Here is a 16,593-nt window from a genome sequence, read left to right on the forward strand (position 1 = left end):
CTGCTTGAGTGAACAGCCCAGTGAAGAAACAAATCACTGCATGACCCTTCATGCTCATGGTCTGCCTGATCTCCATTTTCCCACTGCAGCCAAGGTACCCTCATCACCCAAAAATCAAATGCAACGCAGTACAATAATACAGTGCAAAAGCCTCCTTTCTCTTCTCCAGCTGGGCTTATTTTCCATCCTGTGCTACAGGACAATGGGGCAAGCAGACACCAAGCAGAATTCAATGCTCCTTGTTCAGCATGAAATTACTCGGTGAGTTGCCATTGTGTCCCAATAACCTTGCACTCCCTGGTAGATAGGTGAAAAATGTCTTCCGTGTGGCACTGGCACTCTGGGTGGCAAGCACTCCCCTTTTTATGCCTCTTTATTTTAAGGTGTTGTGCATTTTTCTACATAAGCAGTGTGGCAGCCCTTTCGTTACTCAGATGTGATTGGCTAAGCCTAGAACCATTTCTGTTAGATTTAACCCTGCTGAAGAGAGAGTAGAAGGGGCTGGTGGTTCTGGGGGGACTGGGGTTGTGTCTAGTCACATCACATTTATTTGCTGAGGGCCATGCACTCAGATAAATAAGTGAACCCATGGAGCATTAGTTTGATCGTTTAACAGCCTCTCTTTCAAATGCATGAAGCATTTAGTTCTTGTTAGTCTGCAGTTAAACCAGTGATTCACAGTTAAAGGTAAAAGAGAAGAAGGAAGTATCAAGACAGCTTTCAGACAAGCTTCTGAAAATTGCCAAAGAGCAGCACTTTATCATTTTCCAATTGCATAATGTGAGTTCCAAGGCTTTTAATTTTTGAGTGTTGAATGCCCTCTGAAATACACCCTGCCCCCTAAGTGAGACTGCTAATGAAACAAACAGATGGTGATTTGAATAGAGTAAAAGGACATCATAAAGATGTGCTTTGAAATAGCCAGGCAGAGCAAATTAAACAGAAGACTGGGGGAAAGAAAGTGATGGAAAACTGAGAACAAACCACCACAGTATTCACTTCAGTCACCAAATGGCCCAGCATATGAGTGGAAAGCTGTTTAATGATTTCCATAATCTGAGAGTAAAAGAACCCCAAAATTTTCTATGCTGAAAGTGCTGGGGTGATAAATAGAGGACTGTAGCCTTGATGGAGCACCAGGGCCAGTTGCATGGATCTGTCTGTGTATCTATCTGGCTGCTGTCCCTGGGGCTGTGTGTGTCAGCAATTACATTGGTTTGCTTTCTGTTTTAAGCAATGCCTGCAGAAAAAAATGTAACTTTGTTGTAGTTGCTTGCCACTTTCCCAAACTAATACAGTTTCAAATGCTGTGCCAGAGAGTTTGGAAGTCCTGAGGCAAAAGTCAAAACTGACCCTCTCAATACCAGACTATTGTGGTAAGCTTGAGTATCTTCTCCCCGGGTGGGGAAGGGGGCTGGCGAAGGATGGCCCCTGGGTGGCTGCCTCGTCACTCCTTTCTTTTAACTCCTACTGCACTGTCTGGGCTGCCCTGTGCTCTGTGATGCTGGCTGATGCTGCTGGTTGGCCTTTCAGTGGTTCTTTCTCTCTGGGGATCTCAGGCTGATTTACAAACACTGAGTTAAGCTTTATAAGATGCTGTGAGGAGAAAGAATGACAAAACAACAGATGATTTACTTATTTCAAGTCCAAAGTAAAAATAAGTAGTGAAATCTGGCCCAAGACTGCAGCTGAGGAAAAACCTAATCTGATTTAAAAAAACAAACCCAAACAACAACAACAAACTAAACTGATTTATTCTTTTTTTAATACAATTCTTCCCTGTGAGGGTGCTGAGGCGCTGGCACAGGTTGCCCAGAGAAGCTGTGGCTGCCCTATCCCTGGCAGTGTTCAGGGCCAGGTTGGATGGGGCTTGAAGCAACCTGGTCTAGTGGAAGATGTCCCTGCCCGTGGCAGGAGGTTGGAACTACATGAGCTTTAAGGTCTCTTCCAACCCAAACTCATTCTATGATTCTGTACAGGCAGCAGTTTGTGTATGAGAGAAGGAATGCAGACGTGGTAAGGGGGCAGCCATTGACCCCTGCAAAGTGTTGTAACAAACTGGTGATGAGGAAGGATAAGAAAACATCAAAGGATCTTTTCATCGAAAGCAGACAGAGAAGCTGCAATTAACCTGGTCAGATGTGGGAAATTCGGCACGGGAGAGAGCCAGTACCAGAATTTGCACTGATGTCCTCCTGTCCAGACCCTATCAATCTTGCCAGGGAATCTGAGAGGTGAGAAAAGTCAGAGAGCTGCCAAGGGATTTTGAAATCAAAGGGCTTTGAAAGCTGGATCAGAGAATGGAGCTCAGTTTTCCCATCTCCTTTGAATTTATTGTTGCTAATGAGGAAGCAGTCTGTGGTCTGAGTGAACATTCTGGACCAGAGGGGTCACTTCAGATTTCCCTCATATTCAGGTGAGGGTTATCAAGAGGCTTTCTCCAAGTTAACTCACTGTCAAGCATTTACAAATGAGCAATTTGGAGTGAGATGGCACGAGGAGGGAAATGTTGGCTCCTTTCAGGTAGGTGGAAACTTAGAGACCTTAGAGCAGCTTCCAGTGCCTAAAGGGGCTGACAGGAAATCTAGAGAGGGGCTCTTGACAAAGGCCTGTAGGGACAGGACAAGGGGGGATGGCTTTAACCTGACAGAGGGGAGATTTACATGAGATACAGGGAAAAAGCTTTTCCCTGTGAGGGTGGTGAGGCCCTGGCACAGGTTGCCCAGAGAAGCTGTGGCTGCCCCATCCCTGGCAGTGTTCAAGGCCAGGCTGGACGGGGCTTGGAGCAACCTGGTCTAGTGGAAGGTGTCCCTGACTGTGGCAGGGGGTTGGAACTGGGTGAGCTTTAAGGTCCCTTCCAACCCAAACCATTCTGTGATTCTATAATCTTTTTGTGGACCAGCCCTAATAAAGGACTACAACTAAGCATAGCTAGTTTACTGCAGGTATTTCTCTGTCAGGTGTGGGATGTCCAAATGTCACCAAAAAAAAAAAAAACCCAACAAAAATACCCCCAAAACTGTGTTTATATTTCACTCTAGGATGCCTTATTAGGCCCTTTCCCTGTTCTCTGCATCTGTTTCATCTCAGGTTTATTTGAATGATACATCACTCCACCCCTGAGATATCGCTGATACCTGCAGGCTCTGCAGACCTTCCTAAAGACCTGCTGAGGTTATACTGCCCTCCAGGACATGTTTATTCTGTAGCAAATCCTACAGCAAATGCCTGTATACCTGGCAATCCTGACAAAAAAAAAACCAAACAAACCATGGGTAATAGGGAGCTAGCTGTGAAAATGAAATTCATGTCACTGAATCGATCAGAACCATCCGGGCTTGTCTCATTCGAAGTGCCACAATCTCTTCCTCACTCTGCAGGGGCATGTGCATCGCACAAACGGTGGGGAATGTAAATACATGACATTTCTTTCCTGTGCCCAGCAAATTTAACCCACAGCTATATGAAAGGAAGGACAAGGCTGCTGGAGAGGTGGAGAAGGGAAGGGAGCATACCAAGGGTAATCATCTCAGTAAGTTACTGGTTTACATGGAAAGTCTTAAATTGAGACACAGCAAAGGAGGTTCTTCCAAAAGAAAGAGATGAGCTGATTTTTCACTGGAGCTTCCATTCACAATTTCTTTCCAAAGCCTTTCATATGAATGAGGCAGAAGGACACACTTACAAAGTGGGTCAGGGAGAGGTGAAGACTTGCTCTCAGCTATAAACGCCAGCAGGACGTGATTCCTCTGAAGAGCATTGTAATAGTGATTCAGGTTTTAGTTCAGGAGTTTGTTGTATTCTTAAAGCTCTGCAGTACTGTGTTCCTGAGAAATACGAGAGAGTGATAAATTCCACAAAAGACTGTTTTCTTTGTAGAGAGCAGAGAATCATTTCCGCCTGCGCCGTCTTAGGGAACGCAATACTCTAGCATTGACCTCTTTTTCTTGGCAGTATGGTCGTTACATTCGTAAGTTCCTTTGCCTACACACTTCAAGAGGCTTAACACCAAGAGGATCAGGTTAATTATCCTATCTCCCCCCAAATGTAGCTTTCTACCTGCTGGGCAGAAGACAGAGGTAAAGTGAGATGCTCAAGAGTCCTGGCCGTGTCCCCCTTTCTAGAGAATTACCAATGGATTGAATTTCACTACCTGAAAGTTGACTTCATTTTCAGTGACTCACAGACTTCATGGCTCTCTTCACTGCTTCAACAGAAGCATTAAGAAGGTCTGTGTATTTACTTTTTTTTTCTTTATTTTGGTACTTTTCATTTATTATTATCATTGAATTCTTGAAATAGGATGGTGCTGTTTCACTGCCAGAGTGCAGTCTGCTCTGGAGTGGAGGATCATAGAATCATACAATGGTTTGGGTTGGAAGAGACCTTAAAGCTCATGAGTTCCAACCCCCTGCCACAGGCAGGGACACCTTCCTCTAGACCAGGTTGCTCCAAGCCCTGTCCAGCCTGGCCTTGAACACTGCCAGGATGATACAAAATGATTTAAGAAAAGGGAAATGTAGGGGAAGAAGAAATTTCAATCAAAAATGCCACAAAAATGATTTTTCTTGTGGAATGTTGCCCTGGGATCCCTTCTGATACTGCATATTGGATGGACCCAGAGGGACGGTTACCAGAAGTATATCAGAAATATATCAGAAGTATCTGAAGCCTGAAATCTGATCCTGAAATAACTGAATGAAGGAGCAGGATCCTTGTTGGTATGAATGAGAGTAGCAGTGTCAGTGTCAGTCCCCTGTGGTGAAGACAAGGCCTCTGCCTTGGAGAGCAAGCAGTCTAGAGAGGTGATGTGCAGACTAGGGCAGAAGAGGGAATGACAGGTACACCTTGCTTAGATTTCTTGCTTAGCAGTTTTTATTTTGGGGTTTTGTTTTTTTGTGGGTTTTGTCTTTTTGGTGTTTGGTTTTTGTTTGGTGGTTTTTTTTTTTTTTTTGCAAGCATAGGAAAGGTTTTTAATTTGTTTCTTGCCTGAGGACAAGGTCCAGATTTCATTTCAGTTCCAAGGGTCGTTGCTTTATTGAAAACTGTGTTACCACACCCACAAGGAGAGCTTTGATCGTGTCTCTTCTAGTGACTTTAATATTAGTCAGATCTTCTAAGATAGTACCAAAGGGAGAAATGAGGTCACTGGAAAGCAATGGATAGAAATTGTAAATAAGATTTCTCACAGGGTTGATGTGATAGATGAGACTAACAGCGATGTTTGAAGTTTACCATCTGTGCCCAGTAAAAGGAAAATATCCCGAGACACAGATGGCCACATACACTTTCATGCTGCCCTTTTGAGGGAAGTAAAAGAAAAGTTGTCTCTAAATCCACTTCTCAAAGCTTACAGTTATGCAGTGCACTCCAGTCATGCTTTTGTGTTTCTTTGATTTCATTCTTATCTTCTGATTCTTTATTTGTCACCAGACATGTCTTTACAAGAGCATATCAGCTGTGTGTAGACAGCCAGTTCAAACTTTCTAGATTACCCATGATGCTCTGCTGTTCTGGCCTGGTATATCCTGGAATAATACTGACTTTAGTTAGTGGATTAAGAAAAATAATATTCAAAAGTAAGGGTCATGTCTCAATGTGGGCATATAAATGAGATAAATACAGAAACAGGCTTGGGCATGAGGCAGCAATGCTTAAATACCATAAAGCATTAAGGAACCAAATAATCTGCAACAGTGCATAACTTACTGGTTCTGGTCACAGATGTACAGCGAACTTTCTGCAGGCTGAGCCCTGCCATGATGTGGAACAGAGACACAACCCAGGGATCTGTGCCGGCTTGTGTAGCACTTTGTTGGGAAGTGATGATGACATTTGCCTCAAGGCTTACTGATACAGACAGTTAGGACACCCCTGCACCTGCAGTCACTGATACAGCTGTAAAGATGTCAGCATTTCCCATTAGCCCAGTTCCCTGTCAGTGCAAAGGCCAGGCACTGGTATGCTGCAGTCTTCTCATTTAGGTTTCTTACCTCTTCCTTATAGCACGCCACAGTGTCAAAGCAAACTTGGGTTGTGGTGCGGTTTTATTGGGGTTTGGGGTTTTTAAGAAACTAGAAATCCCACTGCAAGGTCCAGATTTTCATTGTAAAGTTCCTCCTCCATCTTATTTGCATGGTTGAGTTATAACTTCTAAATCACAAACAAAAGCCCTGGCTGACTCAAGCTAACAGCTCTAATGGATGCTGTTATATTTCTGCTCCTACTTGGCAGTCAACCTTCACTACCTCCTCAGCATAAAAGGATGCTGTCAACATGAAAAACTGTCTTCTTTGGAGGGGAGGGGGGGAGCCATACCTACTCTTGTTCCAAACCAGCCTTTTACAACAGCAGTAACTCCAAGAGAGTAAGGATGCGAGTGGAATGCTATTTAACGGTCTCTGTTTGGTGTGTTTACTTTGCATGTTTGACAGCACTCTGTGCTGCCTGAGTGTTGTTGGGATGCATTAGCATTTCCTCTCAGACTGGCAAGCGAATGCCTGCTTGGAGGGTGCAGAGGGTCAGTGAGGAGAGGAGATGCTTTCATCCCAGGCCTTGTATTAACAGCAGCAAGAATCCATACATATATATATATGGGTATGTGGAGAATAGAGATCAAATATATAGGATACGTTGTGCTTAGAATCATAGAATCACAGAGTGGTTTGGGTTGGAAGGAACCTTAAAGATTGTTCAGTTCCAACCCCCCTGCCATGGGCAGGGACACCTTCCACTAGACCAGGTTGCTCAAAAAAACTTGTTTGTAACATGCTTGGGAGTGAAGGAGCTCTCCCTCCCCCGTCTTCCTTCCTCCCCCCAAGATGATTCTTACAGTGCCCTCCTCACTGCTATTTGAAGCCAGAACGATGCAAAACTTCAGTTGTCTGCGATGGGCCAGTTTGGAAACTGGTCCAAACATTCCAAGCTGTCAGTATCCTCTATATAGAATTCCATTCTTTCCCTTGCAGGTGCCAAAGCTGTCCCTGGAGGAATTTGCAATGAGCCTGGCAAAAAAAAGAGAAGGCAGGTTGTCTACTTCTTTGTGATTAAAATGACTGGCACACTGCAGAGAACTGACTGCCACTACCTCCTCTGCCAGCTTCCACTAAACTGTGCTCAGCTGCTTCACCCTACAAATGTGTTAGCAGATGACAGACCTTTTGCTAACCAGTGAATAATAACCCCTTTTCTGTTTTGCTGCTAAAGTGAAAGGGTCTGTGCAGGCTATTGCAGGCACTCGGTTGCTCCCAGCTTCTGAGGACAGCCCACGCTACTGCTTCCTGACCAGGAACTGCTGAGGGAACAGAATTGGGAGATCAAGCTCGCCATCTCCTGGGGAAAAGGTATTTACGCTTACAGGAAAGTTTAGTGTATTCCTTTCATTCTCACACTTTCCTTTGTAAAAGACCAGGGTTGTAGGGGAGATCTTAGGAAGCATACCAGGCTTGCAATGCTAGCTCTGACTGTACTGTGGTTCCTCTCTTCCTATGAAACTTGATAAAACAAAGACACTGAGTTTATGTCACAGGCTGTTGGTATTTTTGTTACATACTTCATCCATACTTCAGCAGTAGCAACGTCGGTGGCAAGACGCGTATGCATTAATAACCCCAGAAAAGTGTGTAGAGTGTTGAGCAGACGCAGGAATAGTCAGGTTCTTAATGTACCTTAAATGTTAAGGACTGTTAGCAACCGCCACGTATACCCTGTGAGAACAGGGACATGTTGTAGCTACTGATTAGTCACAGTATAATACCTTAGTTTTCACAGATAGTTGTATGTCACTTCAAAAACTGATGCCTACCATGAGGCCTCTAAGGATACCTATGGATTCAGCAGGGCTGTGCTACTGCAGCGATATTCCCGGCGTCATCATTGTAAAGTGGTAAGCCAACTGGAGGCTAAATTACATTGAATTAATCAAGTTACACATTGGAGGTAGCAGTAATAGGCAAAGCCCAAATGTCCCAAGCATTATTAACTTCTTACATCAACAGTATGAGGGGGAAAAATATTATGAAAACATAATAGGCAGAAGTTCTTCCCTGTGAGGGTGGTGAGGCCCTGGCACAGGTTGCCCAGAGAAGCTGTGGCTGCCCCATCCCTGGCAGTGTTCAAGGCCAGGTTGGGTGGGGCTTGGAGCAACCTGGTCTAGTGGAAGGCGTCCCTGCAGAAACTCCCAGCAGGGGGCTGGAAATGGATGAGCTTCAAGGTCTCTCCCAACCCAAACCAGTCTGTGATTCTGTGAAAAATACAGCAAAAATCAGCAGCTACCTGCACAGTGTCCATGTAGATGGGAGGAAAAATATGTAACAGTTAGTGTAATTACTGTGTTGTGGAATAAAGTTTCTAGGGGGCAAAGTAGTTAGAAAAGGGTCTGGGGAGGTAGGATTCCTCAACCCCCAGTGCTATCACTGGTTAAATTGCAACCTTAGGCACTTACTTTACCTCTCTACATCTCAGTGAGATGATTTTTTTTCAGGGGTATGTGAGAAAGATTGATGAATTCATTAAACTAGTTACTTTTCTAGGGGTTAGTATGATTCAGAGTAACTACAGTTATAAAGCAGCTAAGGAAGTTACATGTTCCTAGCAGCAAAAACTGAGATTAAGCTGGGCTGTTGTGATTTTGGGAGAGCAATATTGTTCGCTTAGGAGATTTGTTACAAAAAACCCCATTTTTTCAGTCCTGATCTGGGCAGGGGGTCCCATGTATACTGTTAAATATAAACTCTATTGGAAAACTGGATACCAAAAAAACGGCAACATTTTTTACTTAAGTCAAAACAATTTTAAACAGGATTTTAAACTAGTCATGATATGTGAAGTGAAATAACAACATCTCCATTATAAACAAAGCAAAAACTTTGTATAGATAATAGTTTTGGTAGAACTTGAATATGTAAATTTCATAAACCCAAAACTTAAACCTAGAGTAACTATCATACTTGTACCAAACCATCATGAGTCTTATAGTCTTCTACTGTTTTAAATATGTTCTGCTGTTTATACTGTTTAAAACTAATGTTTAAAGATTATTAATTGAAGGGGAAGCTTGGAATCCTAAAGGCATTTTCTTCCTAAGTTGTTCTTCCTCCCAATCCCATCTATACAACTTTTAGCCTGAACACCCTGAAGTACACATTTCTTGCAGTAAGAGAAAGCAAAATTTCATTTAGAATAATACAAAGTAGGCTTTAAAGTTTTTAATGCTTTTTCAATGCTTTGACATAGTCAAATCCAACAAAATGTCCAAACTGTGAAATTACAGTTCAAATTTAACTTGCATCTTGTGTTTTACAAACAAACGTATGTATTAACTCAATTACACTGCTCTGCTTAGTGTAACTGAGTTATCACTTGTTTAACAGTGTGATGTAGGAGGTGTTTTTTCTATTCCTCAAATAATGGAATAAAAATGGAGTTTCTGAGCTCCACTTCCCAACCAAGGCTTGGGGTTTCTTGGGAGGAGGAGTTCATTCAGGTGATTCACATACTATACCAGCTCTATTCTTTATTAATGTCCTTGAACTATTCTCCCAAAATGAACAACTGTGGTGACTCCATTCAAGGGAGATGCAAACTAAGAGTGAAGAATGGTCCCTACGATGCTGAAAGGCACAGAATATAGACCTTACTAGGTTCAACTACCAATAGCAGAGGGGGATTTTACTGCTTTGTAAGTAGGAGGGTGTCATGGTTTCATCTCAGCTAGCAAAAATTGAAAGGCAGAAGTAAGATGAAGAGAGTATTGGCTCAAGAACAAGTAATTCTGAATACATATAGGCTAGCCTACCAAACAGCAGCAGTACATGGAAGGAGAAAAAGTAAACTGATTTTGAGAGTAATCTTATGAAAGAGATCACATACGACTGCCTGTGACAGCAGGCGCATTACCCTCTCCCTGCGCAGCTGTCTCTGTAAATAGGACGTTAACGTGACATACTCTTGCTGGTCAGATAATGACAGTCTTACTCAGCCTGTCTTGTTTTATACACCTTTTTTTTATTGAGCAGTCTCAGCTCTTCTGGCAAAGGTGGTAACAGCCAACAAGAAAACACATATCACTTGAGGCAAAGATTTGATGGCAAGCTCTGACAGCCTCCTAAAGCTTGGACTAGAAAATACCAGTATTTTCTTGCAGAATTACTTGAGCTATACCCCTTGAAGTCATCAGATCTTCGTCCTGACTCTGATCCAGTGGACAGCCCCCTCTATTAAGTATTCACAAACAACTTAGAGATGCCTGCAGCTAGCACCACTCTAACACTGGAAAAGCCTTTTCAGTTCTAAGTCTTTTCTTTTAATTCTATAGCTGTATAATGGTTTTGTGAGAGAACTCTGTGCAACTATCAGTTTTCATTTCATTAGGCCCTACAACATTCTGGCTGTAGCTTCAGTGTTTATCTTGAGGATTTCCTCTGTGTATTCACTCCCTCAGCTCCTCTGACACTGACTATTTCATTATGCATCATTTGCCTCCTCAGTGAGTCTTACTTTCTAAAATAAACAGCACAATATAAACTATCTGGGGATTTTTTTTAAGCCTAGGCTGCAAAGGCAGCAAAAGTTCCTCAAACTGAAGAACTGTCTTCTAGTCTGGAGCATTATAGAAGCTTATCAGAAAGAAGCATCTGAATTTTGTTAATTTTTTGCACTTACTCCTCCACACTTTCAATGAAGATGTTTTTAGGTCAGGGTCACCACCTGTGATATCGCACAGAGCTGGTACCCATGTTAAAAAAGGTGTCCCGAAACTGTATTATAATGAAGAGAAGACAATTTAAAAGATGAATTCATTTCAACAGGAAACAAAAGATCTCTCTCCAGCAACAAAAGTAAAGATCCATTAAACAGCCTACAAACTAGCACCATCACAAAGAGGCTGAGGTAACCCAGGACAGCATCTCTTAGCCTCAAAATGATTCACAAAATCAATTATCAGTTCATTTTTTAATTAAAAGAAGAATTATATAAACAAACAGCAGAACACTTTGGGGAAGTATAGGCACATATTGCCACAGAAGGGTTTCCTCCAGTGTACAGACAATGGCCATCAGTTCTTTACTGTCCTAGTCTGTCTTTTGTGCAGTGAAGGCAAAGCCCAGAGCATAATAAACCCAAACATGAATTATCTGAACTCCCTTTTTTTCTTTTCAAACAGGAGGAGGAAATTACTTGCTGCTAAAGATGTTCAGGCTAGTCATTTTGCAAATGGTGCTATGAAGCTGTTCAGGAGGGAGTGTGTTGTAACGTAATTGCCCTCTTTCAAAGCATTAGCATGTAGTAACAACCTGCAGCACAGCTGTGCTTCATTGAGAGGGAGAAACTGCTATATCCAGCATGCACCTCAGTACATGCACATTCCACACAGAAGCACCCTTCTTTTCTGCTAGTGCTGGAAGGCAGCACATCAAACAGCTTAAGCCTTTTAGATCCTAATTTAAGGGCAGAGAGATAGCACTTGCTTTACTGGCTGCAGCTATTTGCTGTTTCCAGTTATGACCCTTGTGATTAAGCCAAGCTCTGAGACCTCAAATCCTAGTCTCTAAAACAGAGACCAACCAGCTTTTGTTCAACAACATCTTAGGAAAACACTTTCTGGCATCAGACCAAAGGAATGTTTAAGTGTTAGCTTTTCAACAGCTATCTTAATCAAGAAATCTCTTTGATTTTGCTTTGTTACAACAGGAAACATGTTATGCTAGGCTGCCACTTGTGAGAGCTATAGGTGGAGAATACTTCCCTTTCTCACTGCTGGAATCCATGTCCTTGAGTATTCATTTGTTTGCAACAGCAGAAAGTTGGTCCCGGATCCTTCCCAGACCTTCTAACATAGTGTCCAGGGTTTCTTTGCTCAGTTCCACAGTCAGTGCAGAAACAACAGGACTACTTCCACATAAGGCAACATCTTCCTGCACCTGAAAATGGGAATGCAGGCATTAGCTGATGAAAAATTTATTCATGTGTTTTTTTGGCACCATTATGAAAATCGGTGTTTATTAGCTAGATTAAGAAAAATGGCTTAAATTTGGCATCCAGCTCCATTCTGAAGGACCACAGCACATTTTCTAAGCTGTGTGCCTTACTAATGAAGCATACTCCCACTGACTGTGTTTAAGTAAGCACAGACTGCCATGGGTACAGGGAAATCTTTAAGAAACTCGTAGCAGGAAGTCACATCCATATCGAAAACATCTTAGCAGATACTGCATAGGATACTTCACCCATCCCACACACAGAAACTAGGGATTTTTTCCCCCTCCTCTTTTGAAACCCACTCATCCCACTTTTTACTGGCTGGGGAGATCCAGAACTCTGTAGAATATAATAAGCAGCAAGTTCAGCTATAATCCCTAAATGATAGATATGGCCAGTGAAGGCAGTTATTAGTAATCAAAAGTAATTTCCCAACTAATGCAGTCAGCTAAACATGGCGATGAGTGGCTTAGAATTAAAGGGAAGTGACTTTATAATTTATCTTCATTTTTTCTGTAGAGAGCAACGGTGAGCAGGAACAAATACACTGCCTTCTCACATCCTCCTGCGAAGAAAAACTCTCCCTTGCAAGAAGAGGAAGGCTTTCACCAGAGACATCATTCCCAGGGTCTGTGGTATTTTAAAGATCATGTCTGGTTAACTGCCCACTAGGCAATAGGCAAACACCAGATGCCTGTCTGCACTGCTTTGCACTATCACTGGGTAAGTCGGGTGTTGGACTTGGCTGTTTTGATCCTGTATCCTTTACAACCACTGACATTACCTTTAACTGAAGCAGGCAAGTAGGAACTGCCATTCTGCTGATGCTGTCTGAAGATGTCTTGATGTCCACCCTCCAGTCCATGTCAACCAGCCGAGGCAGGGAGACTGAGGGATTAAAAAATGGGTCTGTTAGGCCCGGCAACACAAGATGACACCAGACCCTGGAACCCCTGACTACCAGGATGTACATGCTTCTCCACTTCTGGCTGTGGGAAGTGTACAACTTTAGTGCTCCTACCTGGTTTCATATCACTTTTACTCTGCAATAAGTGAGTCTCTGAAAGCCTCCTCATGATACTGGCAGGACAAACAGAGTTCTCCAACCACCACATGCAAAGATGGTACAGTGCAAGACAAGTGTAGCTGGGAGGAGAGCAGTAGCCATTCATGTATCTGTTCTTTAAATCTCTGCCTTGGTCCCAATGTAATATATGTCAGATATTTCATCAATATAATACTAAAATAATCCATTTCCTAGAAAACAATCTCACTGCAACAAGGTTAAATATTCTTCTAACGAATACAAAGACATGAGTGTCTGAGCAAAGCTCCTGAGTGGTGCTCCAAGAGCCTTCCTCTGGGTTGTGAAGAGCTAGCTTGTGCGTTACACTGGTGTGTTACACTTGCTCTCATTTCCTCTAATGCATGATAGTGTCAAGGATACAAGAAAAAGCATTACATGTCTTGGTAACACTAGAAGAACATTGTTTAATGTAAGCAACTGCTTTATTTACTGTATTAGCATTACATAAGTTTATTCCCTCTACCTATTTGCAGGCCATGAAAACTTAAGAGGTACAGTGTACTTCCAGGTCTTGCCAAACTGTTTAGCTGTTGGGCATTATCTCCTCTCGAGGAAAAGAAAAGGGTAAGGAAGATCCATGCAGACCTCAGAGTAGTCTGTTATGTACCAGTTCTCACTTGTAAGCCTCTCAGTGCTACAGTTGTAAAGAATACCTCTTGGAGAGAAAAAGTGTTGTAGCTGCATGAAACACCTAACTGGGATGTAACTCACTGCCTGTGATACTATTGTTAAGAGTTTACATTCCTTAATTACATCGCAGTTTAGAAAGGTGAGAAAAAGCAGTTATGAATATATGCAGTGTACTTCCTGATGCATGAAAGAATGCACAGAGTTGTCTAGAAGTGCAAAGATAAGGTATTCCCCAATATATACATCTCCTTATTACTGAATATGGACATCACTTTATGACTTGAGTGGGGAGGTCAGAGTGCTTCACTTTCAAACTCTTGCAAATAATTACTTGCTATACATTGCACTCTGCAAAGCAGACACAGACTGAGCATTAAATGGAATTGCATGAAGACTGGTAACAACTTTGCACAGATCTAAATACAAGCTTTTTGGCCTCTGCTAAGTTCTGTTATGCTTCAGTCATACAGCTTGATCTAAGGCAAATGGGTGTATCACTGTGCTACATTAAGAAAACACACTGCAGTGCACTATTCTGAACAATGACCTCAGGAAACATCAATTGTATCGAGGTATGAATTACTACTTACTCTGACTCGCTTGTGCTTCATTCCTCCAAGCAGAGCTGTGAAAAAGTGAAGAAAAAACAGCATCAGCAATGCTTGAGGGGGCAGGAGGGAGGAGATGAAAAGAAAAAAGGTAGGGAAAGCATTCAGAGTGGCTTATCCCTGACAGAAAGGTCACCAGGGCTGCAGCAGTAAGCAGGGGAGAGAAACTGCTTATGCCAGAATGCCAAGGAAAGGCTGTCACTGGTGATGGTAGGCAAACCGGTGACAAGCTATTAGTTCTTTATAGCTCACTTACACCATGTGCCTTTCTCCCACATTTTATCAAAGTGATGAGCTACCAGGCAGTGAGATGTACAAACATGCAGAATTGCTATCCTCTGCACCACCTCACTTATGCTCTATCACATACAGTGCCTCTACACATAAGCCAAGGTGGTAAGTGGACGGGCATCTAGATACTACCCAAGCAGATTCTGTAGTGCTGAAATCTAGCCCTCAAAGTTTTATCATTTTTCCACCACACAGGTGAGTTGTTAGGATAAAAGGAGGGCTGCCTTCTGTGAATGAGTCCCATACCCATTCCAAAAGTCTTGGAAAACCCCTCTGTGCCCACCACAGCTGTGGTTTGTTTGTCGTTCTACTCGGATGTATTTCATTCCACTCTGCTCATTCCAGCCTGTGTGACTATGCCCAAGGCACACACAGAATTAATTAATCACACAAGAAATTAACAGGGGCATGAGGCTTTGAGCAACTTGGTCTAATGGAAGGTGTCCCTGCCCATGGCAGGGGTTTGGAACGAGATGATCTATAAGGTTCCTTCAGACCCAAACCATTCTGTGATTCTGTGAACAGAAACAAGACTTTGCATGCTGCCAGCTATCTACATATCAAAAGAGATACTATGGCTTTGACTTTCCAGCCAAGAGCAAATGGCAGTGGGTAGCACTCACATGTTCTCCAAGATTATCTTAGTCAGAAGGTTTTTCAGATTTTGGTGGAAGTTCTCAGGAAAGAGCGCGAGGATGTCTTCTGCCTTTGTCAAGCCACGGTACACGACATGTCGGGTGAGATTGTGCAAAGCCGATACCAGCTGTAGGAAAGAAAGAGGAGGAAGGGCTCTGCTGAGTTTAAAAGCATTACATGCAGCACAGGACGAGCCTTAAGTAGCCAAGAAAGACACAGCTTCTGCAGCAAGAGTGACACCTCAGCCCCCCAGGGTCTTGGACATTCAAGCGGTGCCTGACAGCCTTAACAGGTACGGAGCTGAGATTCAAGCCGTCCTCCAGCGTGCATGCCTCTTCCCCTTTGCCACGCCGTAAGGCCCCTCCAGGCAGTGCCGCCGAGAGAGGAGAGCTTTTACCGAGCACATGTCGTTCCCGCAGCGGCCGCGGTCCCTGCGAGTCCCATGGGGCCGCGCATCGTCCAGAGGGCCTGTGCCGCCCCTGTGCTGCGCTGCTGCGGGCCGCTCCTCCCCTCCCTCCTGCGCAGTGTGGCCCAGGCGGGGAGCTCCCGTCCTCCTGCTCCTTCGCACGGGGCCTGGCGCTGTCCCGCCCGGTCCTACCTGCTCCGCTTCCTCGAGGTCGGCGGTGAGGCCGGGGCAGGCGCGCCGCGCCAGCGGGCCGAGGCCGGCGGGCGGGCTGGAGAAACACTCCTGGCACAGCTGCCGCACGGCGTCCTTCGACGGTGCCTGGTGGGGAGCAAAGCAGGGGATGCTCGGCCACGGCCCGGGAGAGGCGGCAGCCGCCGGGCCGGGCGCCCCGTCCCCCAGCAGCTCGGCGGACCGCTCACCTTCAGCAGGCTCTGCAGGGCGGCGAACTCCCCGTCCCGCAACGCCGCCATCTTGGCGCTGTCAGCTGAGACGAGCGCCCACCTCCCCGTGACGCGCCGCCGCCATCTTGGCGCTGTCAGCTGAGGCGCGGGGGGCCGAAGCCGAGGGCGGTCCCGGCGGTGCGCTGTGGCCCTGCCCGCGGAGGGGGCTCTGGTTCTTGCCGGCGCAAAGCGGCGCTCGCCGTCAAATCCGGGGAAAGCCTCTGACCTCCTGGCAGGGCCGTTGGCGGCCGGCTGAACGTGAGCCAGCCTGTGCGCAGGCACCCAGGGAGGCCAGCAGCATCTTGGCCTCTATCAGCTGTAGTGTGGCCAGCAGGGCCAGGGCAGTGATCATCCCCCTGTACTGGGCACTGGTGAAGCAGCACCTCGATTCCTGTGTTCAGTTTGGGCCTGCTTAGTACAGGACATTGAGATGCTGGAGCGGGTTTAGAGAAGGGCACCAAAGCTGGTGAAGGGTCTGGAGCACGGGTCTGATGAGGAACGGCTGAGGGAACTGGG

General features: G+C 44.6%; 1 protein-coding gene across 2 annotated transcripts; it reads right to left on the minus strand.

Moving 5' to 3' along the window:
• Window positions 1-9,191: 9,191 nt before the first annotated feature.
• Window positions 9,192-16,190, minus strand: COMMD9 (COMM domain containing 9). 2 transcript variants are annotated; one of them, XM_065683185.1, is made up of 6 exons: window positions 16,057-16,188; window positions 15,830-15,955; window positions 15,219-15,358; window positions 14,287-14,321; window positions 12,764-12,867; window positions 9,192-11,921 (listed from the first exon to the last, which is right to left on the minus strand). In XM_065683185.1, the coding sequence occupies exons 1-6, from the start codon at window positions 16,105-16,107 to the stop codon at window positions 11,781-11,783; spliced, it is 597 nt and encodes a 198-aa protein (XP_065539257.1). In that variant the 5' UTR covers window positions 16,108-16,188; the 3' UTR covers window positions 9,192-11,780. The 2 variants fall into 2 exon arrangements, with proteins under 2 accessions (XP_065539257.1, XP_065539258.1); XM_065683186.1 differs by lacking the exon at window positions 15,830-15,955 and having other exon boundaries at window positions 16,057-16,190.
• Window positions 16,191-16,593: the final 403 nt, after the last annotated feature.

Source organism: Lathamus discolor, chromosome 6, assembly GCF_037157495.1.
Source record: "Lathamus discolor isolate bLatDis1 chromosome 6, bLatDis1.hap1, whole genome shotgun sequence".
Taxonomy (NCBI): Eukaryota; Metazoa; Chordata; class Aves; order Psittaciformes; family Psittacidae; genus Lathamus; species Lathamus discolor.

Excerpts from the sequence above, each read along its gene's own strand:
- COMMD9 (XM_065683185.1), bottom strand. The coding sequence starts at position 16,107 with ATGGCGGCGTTGCGGGACGGGGAGTTCGCCGCCCTGCAGAGCCTGCTG. Across the intron at positions 15,359-15,829 it reads ACCTCGAGGAAGCGGAGCAG|CTGGTATCGGCTTTGCACAA; the intron begins GTAGGACCGGGC and ends TCTTTCCTACAG. Across the intron at positions 14,322-15,218 it reads AAGATAATCTTGGAGAACAT|CTCTGCTTGGAGGAATGAAG; the intron begins GTGAGTGCTACC and ends ACTTTTTCACAG.